General features: G+C 50.5%; 1 protein-coding gene across 3 annotated transcripts in view; it reads left to right on the plus strand.

Annotated features, from left to right (window-relative positions):
- The window catches only part of SMOC2 (SPARC related modular calcium binding 2), a 155,997-nt gene that overhangs the window by 63,673 nt on the left and 74,932 nt on the right, over positions 1-17,392 (plus strand). For 2 of the 3 annotated variants that reach the window (XM_081531074.1, XM_081531073.1), the window contains exons 5-7: positions 9,552-9,599; positions 12,265-12,315; positions 13,744-13,818. In XM_081531074.1, coding sequence (XP_081387200.1) covers positions 9,552-9,599; positions 12,265-12,315; positions 13,744-13,818 — 174 coding nt within the window. Of the gene's footprint in view, positions 1-9,551; positions 9,600-12,231; positions 12,316-13,743; positions 13,819-17,392 lie in introns of all 3 variants that reach the window. The other variant, XM_081531072.1, reaches the window with a different exon arrangement.

The following is a 17,392-nucleotide window of genomic DNA, read 5'->3' on the forward strand; positions in this document are numbered from 1 at the left end:
TCAGAAAACACTCGCTCCACCCTCCCTCCCTGGCACCCACTCCTCGTTTCTTATTGATGACCATCTCCGCGAGCAGCCCTCACCAAGCATTTGTTGGGTCAGGTGCCCATGTCTGCTCAGAGCTATGCTGACACCCCTGTTGGGGGCCTGGGAGTTCTGTGCAGAAGCTGCAGGCACTCAGGGAAGGGGTGGCTCACCGTCCAGGAGAATGAGGGTGGGGGGAGAAGTCTAGAGGAGGTGGTTCCTGGAAAAGAGGGGCATGTCGGCTGGCACAGGAAACGGGCAAAACGGTTTCTCTCCCAGCACTTATCAGCAAGGAGATCCAGCTAGTCCAACCTAAAGGAAATCAGTCCTGAATATTCATTGGAAGGACTGATGCTGAAGCTGAAGCTCCAGTACTCTGGCCACTTGATGAGAAGAGCTGACTCATTGGAAAAGACCCTGATGCTGGGAAGGATTGAAGGCGGGAGGAGAAGGGGACAACAGAGGATGAGATGGTTGGATGGCATCACTGACTCGATGGACGTGAGTTTGAGCAAGCTCCAGGAGATGGTGATGGACAGGGAGGCATGGCATGCTTCAGTCCATGGGGTCATGAAGAGTTGGATGGGCTTCCCTGGTGGCTCAGATGGTAAAGAATCTGCCTGCGGTTCAGGAGATGCAGGTTCGATCCCTGGGTCAGGAAGATCCCGTGGAGAAGGAAATGACAACCCAGTCCAGTATTCCTGCCTGGAGAATCCCATGGACAGAGGAGCCTGGTGGGCTGCAGTCCATGGGGTCGCAAAGCATCGAACACGACTGAGTGACTGAACGATAACTGCCTGTCCCACACCATGTTTGCTCCAGAGTTGGGCGAGGAGGGCAGAAGGCCTTCCCTTCTTCTGGGCCAGCAGCCGGTGACCCTGAGAGGCATTCAGGACCGAAGGCTGCTGTTTGAGCTGCATCCAGACGCACCCCTAGCCTTGCCTGGCCTGACAGCAGCTGGTCCTGCTTGAGGCTTGGAGACAGTTCCTCTAGCCCTGTTGGTTAGACCCCGGGTCTGCAGGGCCGGGGCTGGGGGGGCGTCACGTGCTCCAGGGATGCTCAGAAAGGCACGGCCGCCCCCCAGGGAGCCCCCCAGGGGGCCCCCCAGGGGGACCATGAGTCCTCCTCCCTCCGTGGTGCTGCCGCAGGGCCGGATCTCTGGGTTTCCATCCGGACACAGCTGACCTGTAGTTACTCTGTAGGAGTTTTCTCTTGTTCTTCCTTCTGAAGGTTTGAAGACGCACATTGCTGGGGGCAGGAGATGAGCTTAGAAACAAAGGGCTTCTTTCCAAGGGAGGATGTTTGTAGCCGGCTCATTCTCGATTATGTGGAAATAGCTCCGGGGGTTTTAATCTCATCTTCCTCTGTAACAGTGCACCCGATCCAAGAGCTTATTCCTGGCGGGAGTACAAAGCCGTTGAAGACACAGGAAGCTGAGCTTACACGTAGGAGCTCTTCATATTACAGTATCCAAAGAATCTTCCTACGTAGCTCAGCTTGAGGTGTGTGTTTGAAGTAAGGCACCTCCAGTTGTGGAAGAGACGAGAAACACCCGTGACTGGGCTGGCGATTCTGCCCTCACCACCACCCACCCCTCTTTAAGCTGAGTCAGTTGTAAGGACAATGTCTCCTGGGAAGTTCAACCGGCCATGGCCACAGGGAATGTTTGAGGAGCTCTTCCTTCAAGTCTAGGATTTTAATGATGGAAGCCTGCCTGTGAGTTTGCTATGCTCCTGTGCGTGCTGACCACCGCTTCTCAGACCAGTTTCTAAACGTGGCTTTTTGAAAACACGCTTATACTTGACAGAGAACCTTGGAGTAGATTGAATAGCTTTTCTATATATTATTACGTGAATTGCACTATAGTCTTTGGGTTTTCCCATCAAGCCTAAAGTTTTGGCCTCTACCTGAAATGGTAGAACTGCATGTTTGTATGAATATCTTTTTGATTTGTAAAAGTTTTCACTTTATAAAGAGAAGCTATTTTTTTTTTTAATTTTTTTTTCATGAATGAGTTTTCCTGGCACTAAATTAAGGGCCCTGCACAGCCGACGAACTTGAAAGAAACATCCAGAACAATTGAATTCCCCAATATTGAAATCAACAACACAGCTGTGCTTCTGAAGTGTCTCTTTATGAGAATTCAAGTGCACGTTAAGTTGCTTGCCGAATGGAAAAGGTTACAGATCAGAGGGAACATTTTTTTCCCTCAAAAGGGCTTTTTCTTCAGGCTTAACAATTCTCTTCCTGAAAAATGATAGTTGTCAAAATAAAATATTTCAATGGCTATTGGCAAGGAAATGTGAAAACAAACAACTGTAACAAGAAGTAGAAAACGGACTGGAGTGGGGCCTGCTTTTCACGCAGGCGTGAACCCTGGGGGCGGGGCGGGCTTCGCTGCCAACCTCAGTGCACATGTTACTAATGAAGCCATATTTCAGAGAGAAATGCATATTATTTTACTTTCTAACACCTACTGTTATGATGACTTTTGAAGTATTAGGAAATTTACGTCCAAGATGAGAAAAAAAATAGCAATTTGATATAGACAACATGAGCTATGCAAAATTTCCGATAAAAGTTCCAGATTGTGGAAATTTCAGAACACTGAAAAATTGTTTAAAAAATTAAGTCAAGCATTCAAGGGACAGAGCACAGCGTGTGGCTGTTGTGCCAAAGAAGACTGAGGAGCCTGCTTGAGAGTCAGCGTTAGGGCCTCCTGAGTGTCTGACCGGGACCCCAGGAGGCAGCTTCGCTCGAGGCGACAAGGCGGCCGTGGCCTGTGCCTGGTGCCGGGCAACGGCCCCCTGTCTGTCTTTTCCTTTCCATTTTAGATGCTTTAGCATCATTTATCTACGTGATGGGCAACATTTTGGTATTATTATTTTTCCTTTCTGGAAAAATGCACCTACTGGTATCTAACGGTTGGTTTGTATAAAATCTGCTCTATTACTGTACTGACTATTTCAGTGTACGTTTAATTTGGTGGCTAATTTATCATCACATCCTTCATTACTTTAAGGGTTCTCTATAAGCTCTCCTCTTCACACTTAGGCCTTAAATGAATTTTTCCCACATTTTCTAATACTTAAGAAAACTTCATAAGGTGAGCTAAGAAGTCTTTTAGAACTCAGTGGTCCCAGGCTCTATAACTCTATACAAACAACAGTGGGTTATCTCTTCCAGAGGTATACCATATCTCTGAATTAAAAGAAATGTACGTATTTTCCTTTTTTTTTTATTAAACAAACAGTACATCTTTTTAAACAGCACCTTTTAAATATCAACAGTCAAATGTTGGAAAGATTTATGAAACTATTGACCATGAATGACCGTTTTGTAGGGATGATACTGATGTTTGTTTTCTCTGGCCACTGAAGTATGTAACATTCAGACATTAAAGTGGACCCTGATGGAAGGTAAATCAGAAATAATCTCTAATTTTTTTTTCAATTGTGATTTCTATATTTCCTCACTTGCCATTTTGAGAAAGGCATTCTCAGATGGGGGACATCAGGGCACTCAGCTCAGAGTGTCGCTTTTATCTGACGCTGTCTCACCAGGAATCCCAGCCACTCAAAGGCAGCATCACTAGGGAGGAGGGAGACCAAAGGGGGGACCCAGCACCACAGCCTCCCCCCTTTGGGGGGCTCAGGCCTTCCTCCCGCCCGTCAGCTTCCCAGAGGCTCACTGTGGGCAAACAGGCCAACTTTGTCTGCATTCTGCGTCCACAGAAGTGTGAAAATAGGAAAACAGCAGACGTTGTGGTAGGTCGAGGTAGCCGCTGGGTCTTGACAGAAAAGAGAGACAAGTTCATGGTAACAAAAAGAATCCATTAATAAAAATACTATTAATAACAACTGCAGACTGCCCAGGCCAAGCCCTTTTCCTTAGAGCTCTGGAACCCAAATTTCAGTCCACAAAGAGCTGGATAAACAGACTCCTGGGCTGTACCCCAGAATTTCTGATTCAGGGGGTCTGGAGGGGAGTCCGAACTCCTGCCTTCCTGACCAGTTTCCAGGTGAGGACGGTGGTCTCCTGGGCAATGGGGGTGCCTGCTTGAGAGCCGACCTTGCAGTGACCTGTCCCCAGCACTGAGTGAGGGATGTAGGGCTCGGCCCGGTCTCTCCTCGAGGAGGCCTGACCGTCCACTGGGGTCCTGTTGCGGTCCCACCACCGGGACGTGACCTACACTGAGCAGGAGGGTTGCCCTGAGTCCCTCAGGCGTCTGGGAAAGAAGGTGCACTTCACAACAGCAGGTGATGCTGAGAAGGTGGAGGTGGCTGCAGGGACTCCCCACGGTGGTGGGAAGAACTCACCCTGGGGGCACCGGGTCTCAGAGGGATGCCCATGGCCCCTGGCACGGGGCCGGGTGGGCAGTCTGCAGGGTTCTGGCCCAAGAGCCCCTGCGTTGGCTCCAGAGAGGCACGTACCTTTGCCCCAGGCTGGCATGCGGGGGTGAGCTCTGGAGGATGCGCCGTCCCCGGGGATGCCCACTTCGGTGTTGGCAGAGGGACCAGGGCCCTGGCACCCACTCCAGCTCACCCTGCCTTTGTTGCCCTGTAGGTCAAGCTGCTCACCCACTGCCTGGCTAGGTCCACCTTCTTGGAGCCCTTCCCCTGCCTCTGGCCTTGGGGGGTGAGCCCAGGTCACAGCCAGGTCCCTGGAGTCTGTCCTCAAGGGTTTAGACTCTGGAGGGCAGGCTTTTGTATCACGGGCTCTAGGGTGTCAAACTCTGGCTTCGTGGGCGATCTCTGCCAAGGGAGAAAGCTGGTGAGCATGTGAGTGAACATTGAAGGCATCTGAAAAGTGGGGTGGGGGGTCACGGAACAGTGTCTCCCCTTACTTGTCTAGTGGGGTCCAGTCAGGCAAGGCCAGGGCAGCGCTCAGCCCTGGGGCTGCACTGACTCTGTCTCGCGGACAGGTGGAAGGTCCCCGTGGTGCTCAGATTTCCCGGCTCCTCCGCTGCTTTGACCCAAATGTTCACTGAGCTGCACCCCCATCCACTCTAGGAGGTAACCCGGGGGGATGGAGCCACGGTGATCTATCAGACGTCACCCTCGTGTCTTCACTGTGCCTGTTGGTCTGACTGCATGATGACCTCCAGCGACCCACGAAGGCCTGCAGGAGGCAAGCTGCTTTCCAGGGATTCTGACTCTGATGCGGCCTTGGTGCCCAGTGCCCGCTCCTCCCCTGCGGGTTCCTGCCTCTGCGCTCCAGCCCCTGCTCCCGTCCGCAGCTGGGAGTGGGCGAGCGGGTCTGGGGTCAAAGAGAGCCGTCAGAGCACCCAGAGGTGTATGACCCTTCAGGCTGAGCTCAGGCCCTCTCCATGATGGTCTCTGAGAGGCCGTGATGTGGAGAGCCGCCTGCTGCCCATGTCCTCACAGACAAAGGATGCGTAGAAGGACACGGACTTGGCAGAGAAGCTTCTGGGCACTGGTTGTGCCCTGGGACCCTCTCCTCTCAGGGCAGGTGGTGCATGCCTCTGCCATCCTCTCTGCCTGTCCTTCCCTTTTTATCCAGGAGGTCCACCCCGACTGCTCAGACCCCATCAGCTCCTCTGTGGGCTAGAACTGCAGGCATGGAGCCCAGCTCTGCCTTTACTGATCAGTGACCTTGACCTTGGGCTGTTCTGCCGCTCTCGGGGTCTCAGTGTCCACATCCAAGGGGCCTAACGGGGGCGCCCGCTTCAGGGCTGCTGCTGGCGTTAGAGGGCTGAGTGTGCGTGAAGTTCACAGAATGATGACCAGCCCGCAACAGGGACTGTGCAGACACCCACCACATACACAGTGGTCGTGAGAATTATCAGTAGTTTCTGTCTAATGCCTTTCACGCCAGAGGAGACGGGACTTTTTGTGCGGTGTCCCCTGAGCATGCTGACTGAGCGAGTGAAATGAAAGTGGCCACAGAGGGCCAGTCCGCGCGGGTGTCCTGGCAGTGGCGGTGCGTTTTGAGCTCTCCCTCTGAGTGGAGACAGGGCTGCTCTGTGCCGTGAGCGGCACTCGCCCTCTTGATGCACAGGGTGTCCACACGTGGAGAGAGAGGCCTCGGGAGGACAGACAGCACGCCGACGCCCGAGTGTCCGGGACCGTTTTAAGGGGCGCTCAAGAAGTCCTCTGCTGCGTGCTGTTTCTCTGCGGGCTTCTGGTCGCCCGAGAGGCAGGGACTCCCCACACTGCCCTTTCAGAGATGGGGAGGCTCAGCATCGGGCAGGTGAGCGCACCCGTCAGGGCACAGAGCTGGTGGGTGGCGAGGTCCGTCTGTCACCCACCATCTTCCCGCAACGCCCAGCCTCCCTCTCTCCCACGATCATTCACGTCACCCACACGAGCAGGGCAGCCAGACAGCCCCTGGGACAAGCCAGGAGCTCCTGCTCTGGAGGAAGGGCCTGGAGGGACGGTGAGACCGGGCTTAGGAGCAGAGCTTCATGGACCTCTGCTCCCAAGAGCCCAGGGTCAGCAGTCCCAGCGGGAAGAGAAGTGCTCGTCAGAAGGGAAGGGGGCTGAGCCTCTCAGCTCTTCTGGTGGCCTCCCCCCTGCCTCCCCCCACCCTCCACCCTCCCCCTCCCTCCATTCCTCTCCCCTCCCCTACCTCCCCCTCCCACCGTCCCCCTCCCCCTGCCTCTCCCCCTCCCCCTCCCTCCCTTCCTCCCTCCCTTCCTCCCTCCCTTTCTCTTCCTCTTTCTTTCCTTCTTTTGTTCATTCTTTCATTTTTCTTCCTTTCTTTTTCTTTCCTCCTTCCTAGCTCCCTCCTTGCTTCCTCTCTCTCTCTCTCTCTGGCTGCAGCAAAACCACATGATGGTGTGACTCTGCTCCTGAGATTCCAGAAAGGGATAAATCATGCCTCTTGTTTAACTCCGCTCTGAGGACCATCAATCGCCTGCTAAACAAGTGCCCGCCTGCAGTGAACTGACCTCATTAAACCCTCTGACGGCTCCTCCTCCCTCAGTTATTTCCAAAGTGCATTTAGCGCCTGTGAAAGGGGCTGTCTTAGACCACCAACTCTCAGCAAACACTGCACCTCCTCGGGCTGTTTTGGCAGCATGCTGGCATTGCTGAGTGTAGCTGGATTTGAACCAAGGGCTCGGGGACTACAGGCTCATTATTCTTTGCCTGAACGATGGACGGCTCCTCACATTGTGTTTCTGTGGTTTTCTCCACCAGAAATGCATACCCTAATTGCTAAAAAAGCCACCCTTTTAAAACAGCGTTTAAATGGGATGAGATGTCACAAATGGAAGGAATTCAAATGTGTCTTTTGAAATAGGAATCTGAGGGGCAGAGTCTTCCTCTCTGAAGGTTCAGCCAACCAGCCGTGGTCTGCGGAGCTGTTTACTGCCATCCACACTCGTGTTTCTAGGCCCCTTTTGCTGCACTTCCATCCTGGAACGTCACTTGCTCCTGCTTTTGGGAGTTCTTCAGCAAATTCTTACCTCCAGAAAAACTAATGGAAGAAAAGAGTGGCTTTGTGGTTCTGGGTCCTGGATTCCATTTTGCATCGCAGCTTTGCCGTGAGGAGCCCAACGTTCAGCCGCCCCCGGGTCCTGGAGGACAGGGTGCGCGGAGCCGGGGTGGTGCCGGGGAGGCGGGGCGGGGAGGGGCTGGAGGTCTTTTTGTCCGGAGGCAGCTGGACGGGAAGTCTGTGCCCTGCTGGCCTCACCCCCCAGTTCTGTGCGGCAAAATATTTGGAGTGGGTTATCAAGGGACACTTGATGCTGTGTTAAAATTATTCCCACCTCTTAAGAACAAGATAGAATTAATTTCGTGTGGATTTAAGTGAACACTGGTTGAATCTGGAGGGGCGGCTGATGAGAGAGCCAGGAGCCTGGTTGGTTCAGAGAAAGGACGCCCGAGGGAGGGGATCTATGCTTTCTAAGTGCTGTCTTCAGACCTCAGACGCCCATCACATTGTGAGCCGGCAGTTTGGAGACTTCAGGCCCTAGATTACAAAGATATTATCTTAATTCAATAGAGAAGCTCCCTGGGGGTGGGGGTGGGACTTCCAATTATTGTTTGGGACTTTTGCATTTAGTTCAGTATAGTCAACCTACATCGCTGCATCCAGAAATACTATCGAAATATTGCCATTTCCCAGTCAGCACAAAAAAAACATTTTTTGTGTCACTGGATGCAGAAACCCATGATAAAAATAAATGGATGACTAAGAAACTTAAGCCTGTTAACAAATCTGGATTTGTAGAGAGAGGGTACGATGGGAGAACCGGGAGAACCGAGCAAAGCGGGATCCGGGAAGCTCTGAGCAGCCACACAAGGAGCCCGCTTTGTGTCCCTGGGACTTCTCACCGGAGGGAAAGCCCTGTGTTTTGCCCCTAGAAAGCAGGTGATGTTTCACTGCGTGGTGCCAGCCACCGCTGGGAAGTTGTACAAATAGATGGACCAGGAAGATCCTGCTCCTTCTTATCTATCAACCAGGCTGCATCTCCGAGGGCCTGTGATCCAGGCGTTTGGAGGAGCAGCCTGGATGGGAGGGGGCCGTGGCTCCTGCAGACCCACTCAGGCCACACGCGAGTTCGCTGGGGAGTCTTGCTCCTTCCTGTGAACCTGCTGACCTTGCTCACTGGCCCTGCAGCATCTCTTCCGTCAGTGTTTGCGGACCGTGAGCCGTGGCCCTGAGTTATGCCCTGTCCTTCAGGACCTCTGCCAACTGCTCATGCATTTCCTACCACAGAACCATCATGCTTCCAAGACAAATGTCCTAAAGTTTATATCTTCAGTATAAATGCAGATCTGTATTTCAAATTCCAAATTGAAAAAACAAGCAATGAATTTCAAGTTTTACTTCATGAGATGTTTTATCTGCGTTGTCTAGCCTTGCATATGACTAGGGTAATTCTGAATGACTCTGGGGGAATGTTCTGAAGTGGGTGGGCAGATATCTCCAGATGAGTGTGGGACAGAACGTCTTTATCCCTTGGAGTAGGTGTAATGACAATGAGGTAGAAATCTTGCTGCCATAACAGTGTCCATAGGACAGTGTCCCTATTCGTAACATGAACCTTTCAGGGCAACGTAATTGTTAACCTGCTGTTATAAGTTACTGAGTTAACGTTCTATTTCCTGTTCTCCCCTTATGAAAAAATGGTTCCTCAGTTTTCCATAAGTCAGAATTCAGCTAAAGCCAGAGTTTTTATTGATTTTTAGTTGCAAAACTTATTTTAAAAGTTTTTTTAAAAATCTAATTCACTCTACTACCTCCACATGACGTATGTTAAAAAGATTCTTATGATATTTTTCAGGTGAAGAAACTGCTGTATTTTGTACCTAGAGGGTCTCACATGCATCATGAGCCAGGTAGCCACAGAAGGAGGAGCTCATATTACGTTTCCTAGTTTTGGGCTGTGGTTTCAGATGACAGAGTCACCCAGGGCACTGGGTAGCTTGTATACATTGACTAGAAAGTGACAAAGCCCTGCGAATTAATCAAAATGGAATAAAATATCTACGTAACAATTAGTGGTGACCATTTGAGAGCCAAGAATAATTTCATCCCTTATTGTCCCCTTTTAGGTTCCATAAATGAAAAGGTACCCCAAAGGGAAGGTACAGGAAAAACAGGTAACTATCTTAAAATGAACTTCCTTGATGTTGTTTGACAGCGAATCTGATCTGTGCCTTAAAATAACATCTCAAGTTAAAACGTCAGTGTGTATCAGTGATGGTGATGATCTATGAGAGCTGAAGCAGCCTGTTAATAATTATTTATTTAGCAAATGTTTATTCAGCCCTTACAATTGCTGGGGCCTTGCAGGTGCCGGGCACGTGGCCCTCTGGGTGACCCACTTGTGTCCGCGTCGGGGCTCCTCGGGGCTCATGTTGGGACCACTTGAGGATGGAGTTAGCATCACCTCGGGTCCACACCCGGGCAGAGGACTCCAGGGCTGATGCGAGACTCTAGCGTAGCGGTTGAGGGGGGCACTGATTGAGATATGTTCGCTGCTCCTCGTAAGAAAGAGGGGGACTTTTTCCATCTATGACAGTCATCTCTTCTGGGATCAGTGCCCACGAGAACCAGATGGAATAGCGAGCGTTTCCTTTGGAAATCACCCTGCAGCTGCAGGTCCATCTTTGCTGGTCACAGCCTTTTCCCTTTCCTCAGCTGTCATGGGCTTCCCTGGTGGCTCAGCTGGTAAAGAATCCACCTAGGTTTGATCCCTGGGTTGGGAAGATCCCCTGGAGAAGGGAAAGGCTACCCACTCCAGTATTCTTGCCTGGGAAATCCCATGGACAGAGGAGCCTGGGGGGCTACAATCTATGGGCCGCAGAGAGTCGGACACAATTGAAATGACCTAGCACACACACTCCCATCGTAGGCACTTAGGGAGAGGGTTTCTGCTCAGGAAGGAAGGAGATGTGATGGCACAGTGTTGGGTTTGGGTCTCTGAGATGCTGGGGGGCATGCTGCTGTATCTTAGAGAAGAAGAAGTGTAAACGTTCGTGGTTAGAAACAATAATCAGATACTGAAAGAACGACAGAGGGAAATACCATTTCGGGGGCTCCCTCTATCCTGCTCATGGTGATACAGGTCGATTCCACTGTGGATGTATTTTTTTAATCCCTCAAGAATTGGCACGTGGGCTCAGAAACGGATTTAAGGAAAGAACACATTGCTTCTACTGAAGCTCTTTGATGTACAGACATGCCTGTCAGGGGAAATACCGAAAATAAGTAACAGAGCGGGTTTATCAGGAAAGGGAGATGTTTGGCAAAGCTGTCCTGGAGCCGGAGAGAAGGGCACTGAGCTGTCCATGACTTTACATCGTTGTCTGAAGCTGAGCCCAGTAGGTGCAGAGGCTCCTTACACCGGGACAGGCTCTTGGGGGACCTGAGCAGGATGGTGGGAGCCGAGGGTCATGCCGCGGGGGGCTGAGGGCCGAGGCAGGGATGTGGGGGCCTCTGGTGTTGGCATTAGGGGTGGAGAACGGGAGGCACCCGTCCCTGTCGCTCAAGGACAACCCCCTCTCGCCTTGGTTCTCAGCTGAGAACTCAGACTCGCCTGGACCCAGCCAGGGATTAGGGCTGCTGGCCCCAAGGGTAGACCTGCTCCGGCCTCAGCAAAAACCTACAGCTTTAACTGTGTCCTTGATGGACATTCACTGTGGCTGTGATGGACATTCACTGTCCTTGATGGCTGTCATTCAAACCTTAAGTATGCGAAGACTTTCTCTCATATGTTCTGTTAAGACTCAAATATGTTAAATATGTTTTAAATATGTTCCCCATTTTATTCTTGGAAGAAGATTACAGAATATTCAGTAGCAAAATACTCTTCGATTATTGCTACTATCATTATTAGACTTGGATATTTTAAATCAATGATGCTACATTTAGTCAGTATTTTGACAGATGGCAAGATTTTTTTTTCAAGAGATTGTTAAAGAATTTTTAAAATACTCTTTTTGGTTTTCCCCTGCAAAGAACTTATGGGAAATCTCAGTTTTCCTCTCCGGGTTGCTGGGGTGCTGATGAGTTGCAGTCCACTAGATAAGCCACAGGGCCGCCCCTTCTCTCTGTTACCACTTGCCGAACTGTGATCCTGAAGTTATTAAAAAACAAAATCACACGAGTAGACAAGCCTGGGAGAAAAGAGCAGGATGGTTCTCAGGAGCCCCCCAGTGTGCATGGTTAGAGAGTCCCCGACGGGGGGCTCCTTGTGCAGGGGCTTCTAGAGGCTTGGTTACCAGAGAACCCAAAGGGTACTTTTCAACTAAGTCAAGAAAGACCGTGGCCTTGGGATAAGGGCCTCAGCAAATGGCGCGGAGTTTTCTGACTCATGCCCCTCCCTCTGAACTCGGGCGCTCCCCCCCGCCCCCCCGCCCCCTTCCCTTACTCAACCCCCACGCCCACCTCTCACAGGAGGCCTGAGGTGCTGAGAGACCCGTGGGGTACAGTCCAGGCCCGGTCTCTGTCCCTGCCTTCCATTCAGAAACCCAGGGCAGAGCAGGGGTCGGGCCCCCCTCCCAGGGCCCCCATTACTGCCACCCACCCCTCGTCCATCTAGGGGGCTCCCGAGGTTCGCGCCCGATGCCTCCCCCAGCCCCGTGGGGTTGTTTGGAGCCACGCACGTCTGTGGCTTTGGGTCCGTGGGTGCCGCGTGCCGGGGTTGTGGCTTGGGGGAGCGTGGGGTGCATGCGGTCCGGAGGGTCCATCCTCTATGCACACTTACCTCACTTACTCTCATAATTGTAGTCTCCTTGCAAATCTTTTCCGTTCTGAATTCAGATGATGCCTCAGCTCCAGCGCTGGAGACTCAGCCTCAAGGAGACGAGGAAGGTGAGTGTCCGTGGGCGAGCCGGGGGGGGTGCTGCGGGCCTGGGCGCGTCACGGCCTCGCGGGCAGGCTCGTCTGGGATGGGGTGGGTGTGTCCTTTCCTAGCTTTGTTTGTGAGGCCTCGTGTCCCTGCTAAGGGCTCCCACGTGTACCGTGGGACTTCCACACAGCGCACGCAGAGGCCCGTACGGCGTAATCTCTGAGCGGACGTTTTATCATCTGGATAGCATGAAGGATGTATTTCCAAAGCTGCAGAAACATACGCGGTTTCCCTGCTCACCCTCCACATCATGTGATTATCACACGTGGTGCCTGAGACCAGCCTTGTAAAGTGAAAAAGATGCGTCTCGGGCTTATTAAGTTTTGTGTCATGGGAACGATGGCTTTCCTACTCCTGGCCTTGAGCGCACTGCTGTAGCTGTTTGCCTCTGTGTCACCCATTCTCAGGGCAAAAGGGATCAGGCCTGAAGGCCAAGTGTAAGGAGTGTACATAATACATAAATCGGAGCTCAAATGTGCTTTGCAAACAACAACAGTGATAGTCATGATGGCTGACTTCTGTCTGGCACTAGGTGCCACGCGCTCCATCACTCAAGCTCACCAAGCCCTCGGAGCCCCGTCTCACAGATGCCAATTGCCCGAGATCACAGAGCTGGGAGATGACAAGGTTGCCTCTGGCCAGCTGGTCGGCTTCAGTGTGGCTCTCGGGCGCGCAGTGTCCTGACCGCACTGTAAACGCTCAGTTACATTTGTTACTATTGCTACCGCAGGCTTGTTCCCAGATGTTGTAGGCAAGATTTTATCTTACATATTGCACTTTGTATTGAATCTTTTGGGCTTCACTGGTGGCTCAACTGTAAAGAATCAGCCTGCAATGCAGGAGGCGAGGGGTCCAATCCCTGGGTCAGGAAGATCCCCTGGAGGAGGGATTGGCAACCTACGCCAGTATTCTTGCCTGGAGAATTCCATGGACGGAGGAGCCTGGCGGGCTATGGTCCGTGGGGTCGCAAAGAGTCGGATACAACTTAGCAGCCAGCGCAGCACAGCACACTGCATCCTTCACCTGAGTGAGGAACGTGTGTGTCACCCAAGTGTCCATCTTCACCACACAAGGGTGTGTTTTTGTACTTCGGGGCTTTTTGCCAAAACCTCTTTCTTTCCAGTGGAAACTGTCTGGACTCACATTGCTTTTGTTTGCACTTTTGGATGAAGAAAGAAAGAAAAGACATACGCTAAAGCTTTTCAAAATGCACATTTTCGTGTCCCTTTGTTTCATGTGCATAAATAGTTTGCTTTTTTTTTTTTAGTGTATAATGTGTATTTACTAATCATACTTACTTTTGGGGGCTTTTAGGTTGCCTGCTGAAATCTTTGAGAGACTGTATTTTCATGATGAATTAAAATAACTATTGTTTTATTTTGGTTCAATAGATGTTGCATCACGGTACCCCACACTTTGGACTGAACAAGTTAAAAGTCGACAGAACAAAACCAACAAGAATTCAGGTAAAAAGGGGACCTATGTGACTGAGTTAACAGACCCAGAAAGCGGCCTTGTTTTCTGGAAGTTACCTGCAGAGAACATATTTTTCTCTGGTCACCAATGAGTCATGCAAATAATGCTGTGGTTTGCCTATCAGAATATAGTCCAAATTTGGGTGTTTTATTAAATTTGCCAAGTTATAGAACATATTATAGAATTTTTAAATTTTTTCTCAGAAATTAATCTTAATGCATTTTCCTGTTGCATAAAGACATTAACCTGTACATTTCTCTTACAAACTTTAGAAACCGAATTAGTCTTGTACAATCTTGTCACTGTATTTCCAAAGGTTATCTAGTTTGGTTTGCTTCTGTGCATATAGATCAGTGCATGGGAAATTAATTCAACATTGAAAGCTTCAGATTTACTGGTGGATCTTGAAATCCTCTTGTGGAGAATTAATGTGACAGTACTTAATTTGAGAAACAAATGTAAAAGTATGGTAAAAATGTCATTTGAAATGTACATTTAAAAAAACAATTTTAATTGTCAGTGGGAAGCTATCTGGGGTTTGACAGAGTTAGTTCCATATAAGTTCACAGAATAAGTACATTTGTGTCTCACCCATCACCTACTGTTACCAGATTTTCAAGCTTACGTGACTTGTCAATTATAATTAACTAGTTAAAAACACTGCAGACTTTCAGTATTTAGCGGGACTGAAAATAATGTTCAGGAAATTCTAGTTAACATAAGTTATCCTACACTATAATTTGATTTAAATCAGCCTAAATGTATAGGACATAAAACAATGGCATTGAGTTGATTTGTAGACACAGGGCATGACATTATGGGATTATATCTGTGTTTGACTCCAGTGTCCGGGAACACGTTCTCTCTGAGGGTTTGAAGAAAGTCCGCCCTAGGTGGTATTTTAAGATGTTAAATGTAGTATTTACTTTATTAAGTTTAGTGATGAAATGGCAAACAGTCATAGGTTTTATGTGACGACCACCATTGTCGTTGATATTTCAGTGTTAGAAGAGTTTCATTTGTGTTTAACTTAAAAGATACTTCTACTGATAATCTTCTTTGGTAGAAGTGGATACATTTACTTAACAAATAATTTGTGACTCTTTGTTATTCCATGTTTATAAAAATTTATGTTGTTTCTCTGTACTGTTTTCATTCCTTTAAAGAAGAAGCCAAACAGAAAATGCATTGCTTTTTTTCTCTAATGTTTCTCTCCATCAGTTAAAAGTACTGTTTCTGCTCCCAGAGTTAGAACTAAACTGACAGGCTAATACCTACGTTACCAAACACAGGAACACAGCCACGCAGTGTGAGGGGTGCCCTGAGGATGTGGTCACTGTGGTTCAGAGCGTAAAGTGAGAGTCATTTTGGGGAGGGGCCTTCTTCCAGAGGAAGCGAAGTACTCCGAGCCTGTGAAAGTTTGCTCGTGTAGGCTCTCAGTAACGTTTATGCATGTGCTCCGTGGCCACTTTGATGTTACTGTTGATTTTTTATCCAAAACTAAGTGAATCAAGAGGTTTCCCATGTGACTCAGTGGTAAAGAATCCACCTGCCAATGCAGGAGACCTGGGTTCAATCCCTGGATTGGGAAGATCCCCTGGAGAAGGGAATGGCAACCCACTCCTGTACTCTTGCCTGGAAAATCTCGTGGACAGAGGAGTCTGGTGGGCTACAGTCCATGGGGTTGCAAAGAGTCGGACACGACTTAGCGATTAAACAAGTGAATCAAAAAATAAGCAAATGCATTAATAACTGAAAAATTGATTTAGTCTAAGTAACATACAGTTTCTCTGCTGGACTTCTGGTAATTGAAATTCAATATAAACATAAATGAAATATTCCTCTGTTGGTTCGTTTTGCAGGAAAAGTATCCCTTTCATTTTTCAACTCAATGTACATGAGTGAGTCAAACCTAAAATTGCATTTTACTTGGGAATGCATTATTCAATTTCTTTCTACTAATATATAATTGGGAGTGTCCATATATTTCTTCATGCTCTTGAATCACCTTCTCATATTCAATTTTATCATTCTACTTGAAGAAGTTAGAAAGATTAATTACAAAGTTTTACCAAATAAGAGATTTTGTGACATATTGTTTAATTATACAAAATGAACTTTTGTCTGTATTTATTAAGCCAACACTCTTTCCCTGTGGTACATTAACTACTTCCTGGATTTCTGCCTGATTTCCTTTAAACCAGTCTAGACTATTAAAGCGCAGTGCACTTTTTTGGTTGGTTGGAGCGGTAGTGATAATAGTAGAGGTGCTACCATCTCTTGCACTCACCATGGGTGTGTACTCACATGCGTGGCTGCCCCTGTGTCCTGCTCGGCGGGCAGGAGCCGGAGGGGGCCGCTGCATGTCCTGCTTCGGTCCTCAGAGGAGGACGCCATCACACTCAAGGCAGCGGATGCTTGCGGGGCCCCTGAGCGCAGGACCCGAGGGCCATCCGGCCTGCCCCAGCCTGCCCTCGCCACTGTATCGCGGGGGCAGGATGCCTCCCGCTCCCACGGGGACGTGTGAGGGTGGTCCTGGCCTCGCCTCTGGCCCTGGTCACAGTGCACCTGTGCAGCCCTGGAGCCCCGAGTTCAAACCCTTCGCCACACGAGGACCGGGGGCAGAGGAGGCTGGCGGGGGGAGGGACATAGGGGTCTCCATTGGGGCCTGCTGACGAGCGCTGGGTTGGGGCCTCCAGTCCCCCCGCCTCCCTCCTTCTTGTCCCCTTGCTCTTTGCCTCCAAGACCGTCCTTCCCGGCCTCATCCTCCGCCTGCACTGCCTCACCTGCACTCCTAATCCCTGTCCTTGCTCCTGGGGCTGTGCTCTCTGCTTTGCAAATATTCTTGGCCCTCGGTCATCACTGGGTTTTTCTCGAACCCCAGCTCTGGTCACGCAGACCTCCTCGTCCCTGCTTCCAGCACACGCCTACCCGCTCGTGTCCACCTGCACCCCCCACCTGTATGCTGCTGACACCCTCCCTCTGGGCACGCACTCAGCATCACTCCTGTCTGCTCCGGGCTGTTGTGCTGTGTAGACCTGCCCTTGTGACCAGGCCCCCAGGTCCCCAGTGCAGGGTGGGGGCAGTGGGGCCCCTCCCTCAGCCCTTCAGAGAGGAGAGGCGGCCCCCTTACCAAGAGCGGCCCCTTCTAGACTGGACGGGGTTCCCTGCAGCCCACTTCCCCTGCTCGCTGCTCCCCAGCCGCGTCAGCGTCCTGCCCAGAAGGTCCCCGCGCCCAGGCTGATGGTTCCCTGCCCGTCCAACGGGCCCCGGCGCCCCGTCTCTTGGCCAAGCCTCTTGTTGCTGTGAAGGCATTTTCTGGATGAGAGTCACTTTCAGATGAGTGGCTTTGAGTCAAGGAGGTTCTCCTCCCCTCTCGACAGGTTCACCCAGCAGGGCCGGGGCCCCCAGGATGGCCGTGGGGGGCGAGGGGCAGACCCTGTTTATCTTTTCCGTCAGGAAGGAGCCGAGGGTTCTCTGCCGTCTCGTTCTTTACTCCACATGAATAGTTTATGGCACGGTGGGCCTGTCCCCCTGTGCGGGCCCTGCGGTGCAGCAGGCGTG

Source organism: Giraffa tippelskirchi, chromosome 9, assembly GCF_054371585.1.
Source record: "Giraffa tippelskirchi isolate mGirTip1 chromosome 9, T2T-mGirTip1v1.2.pri, whole genome shotgun sequence".
In the NCBI taxonomy this organism is placed as follows: domain Eukaryota; kingdom Metazoa; phylum Chordata; class Mammalia; order Artiodactyla; family Giraffidae; genus Giraffa; species Giraffa tippelskirchi.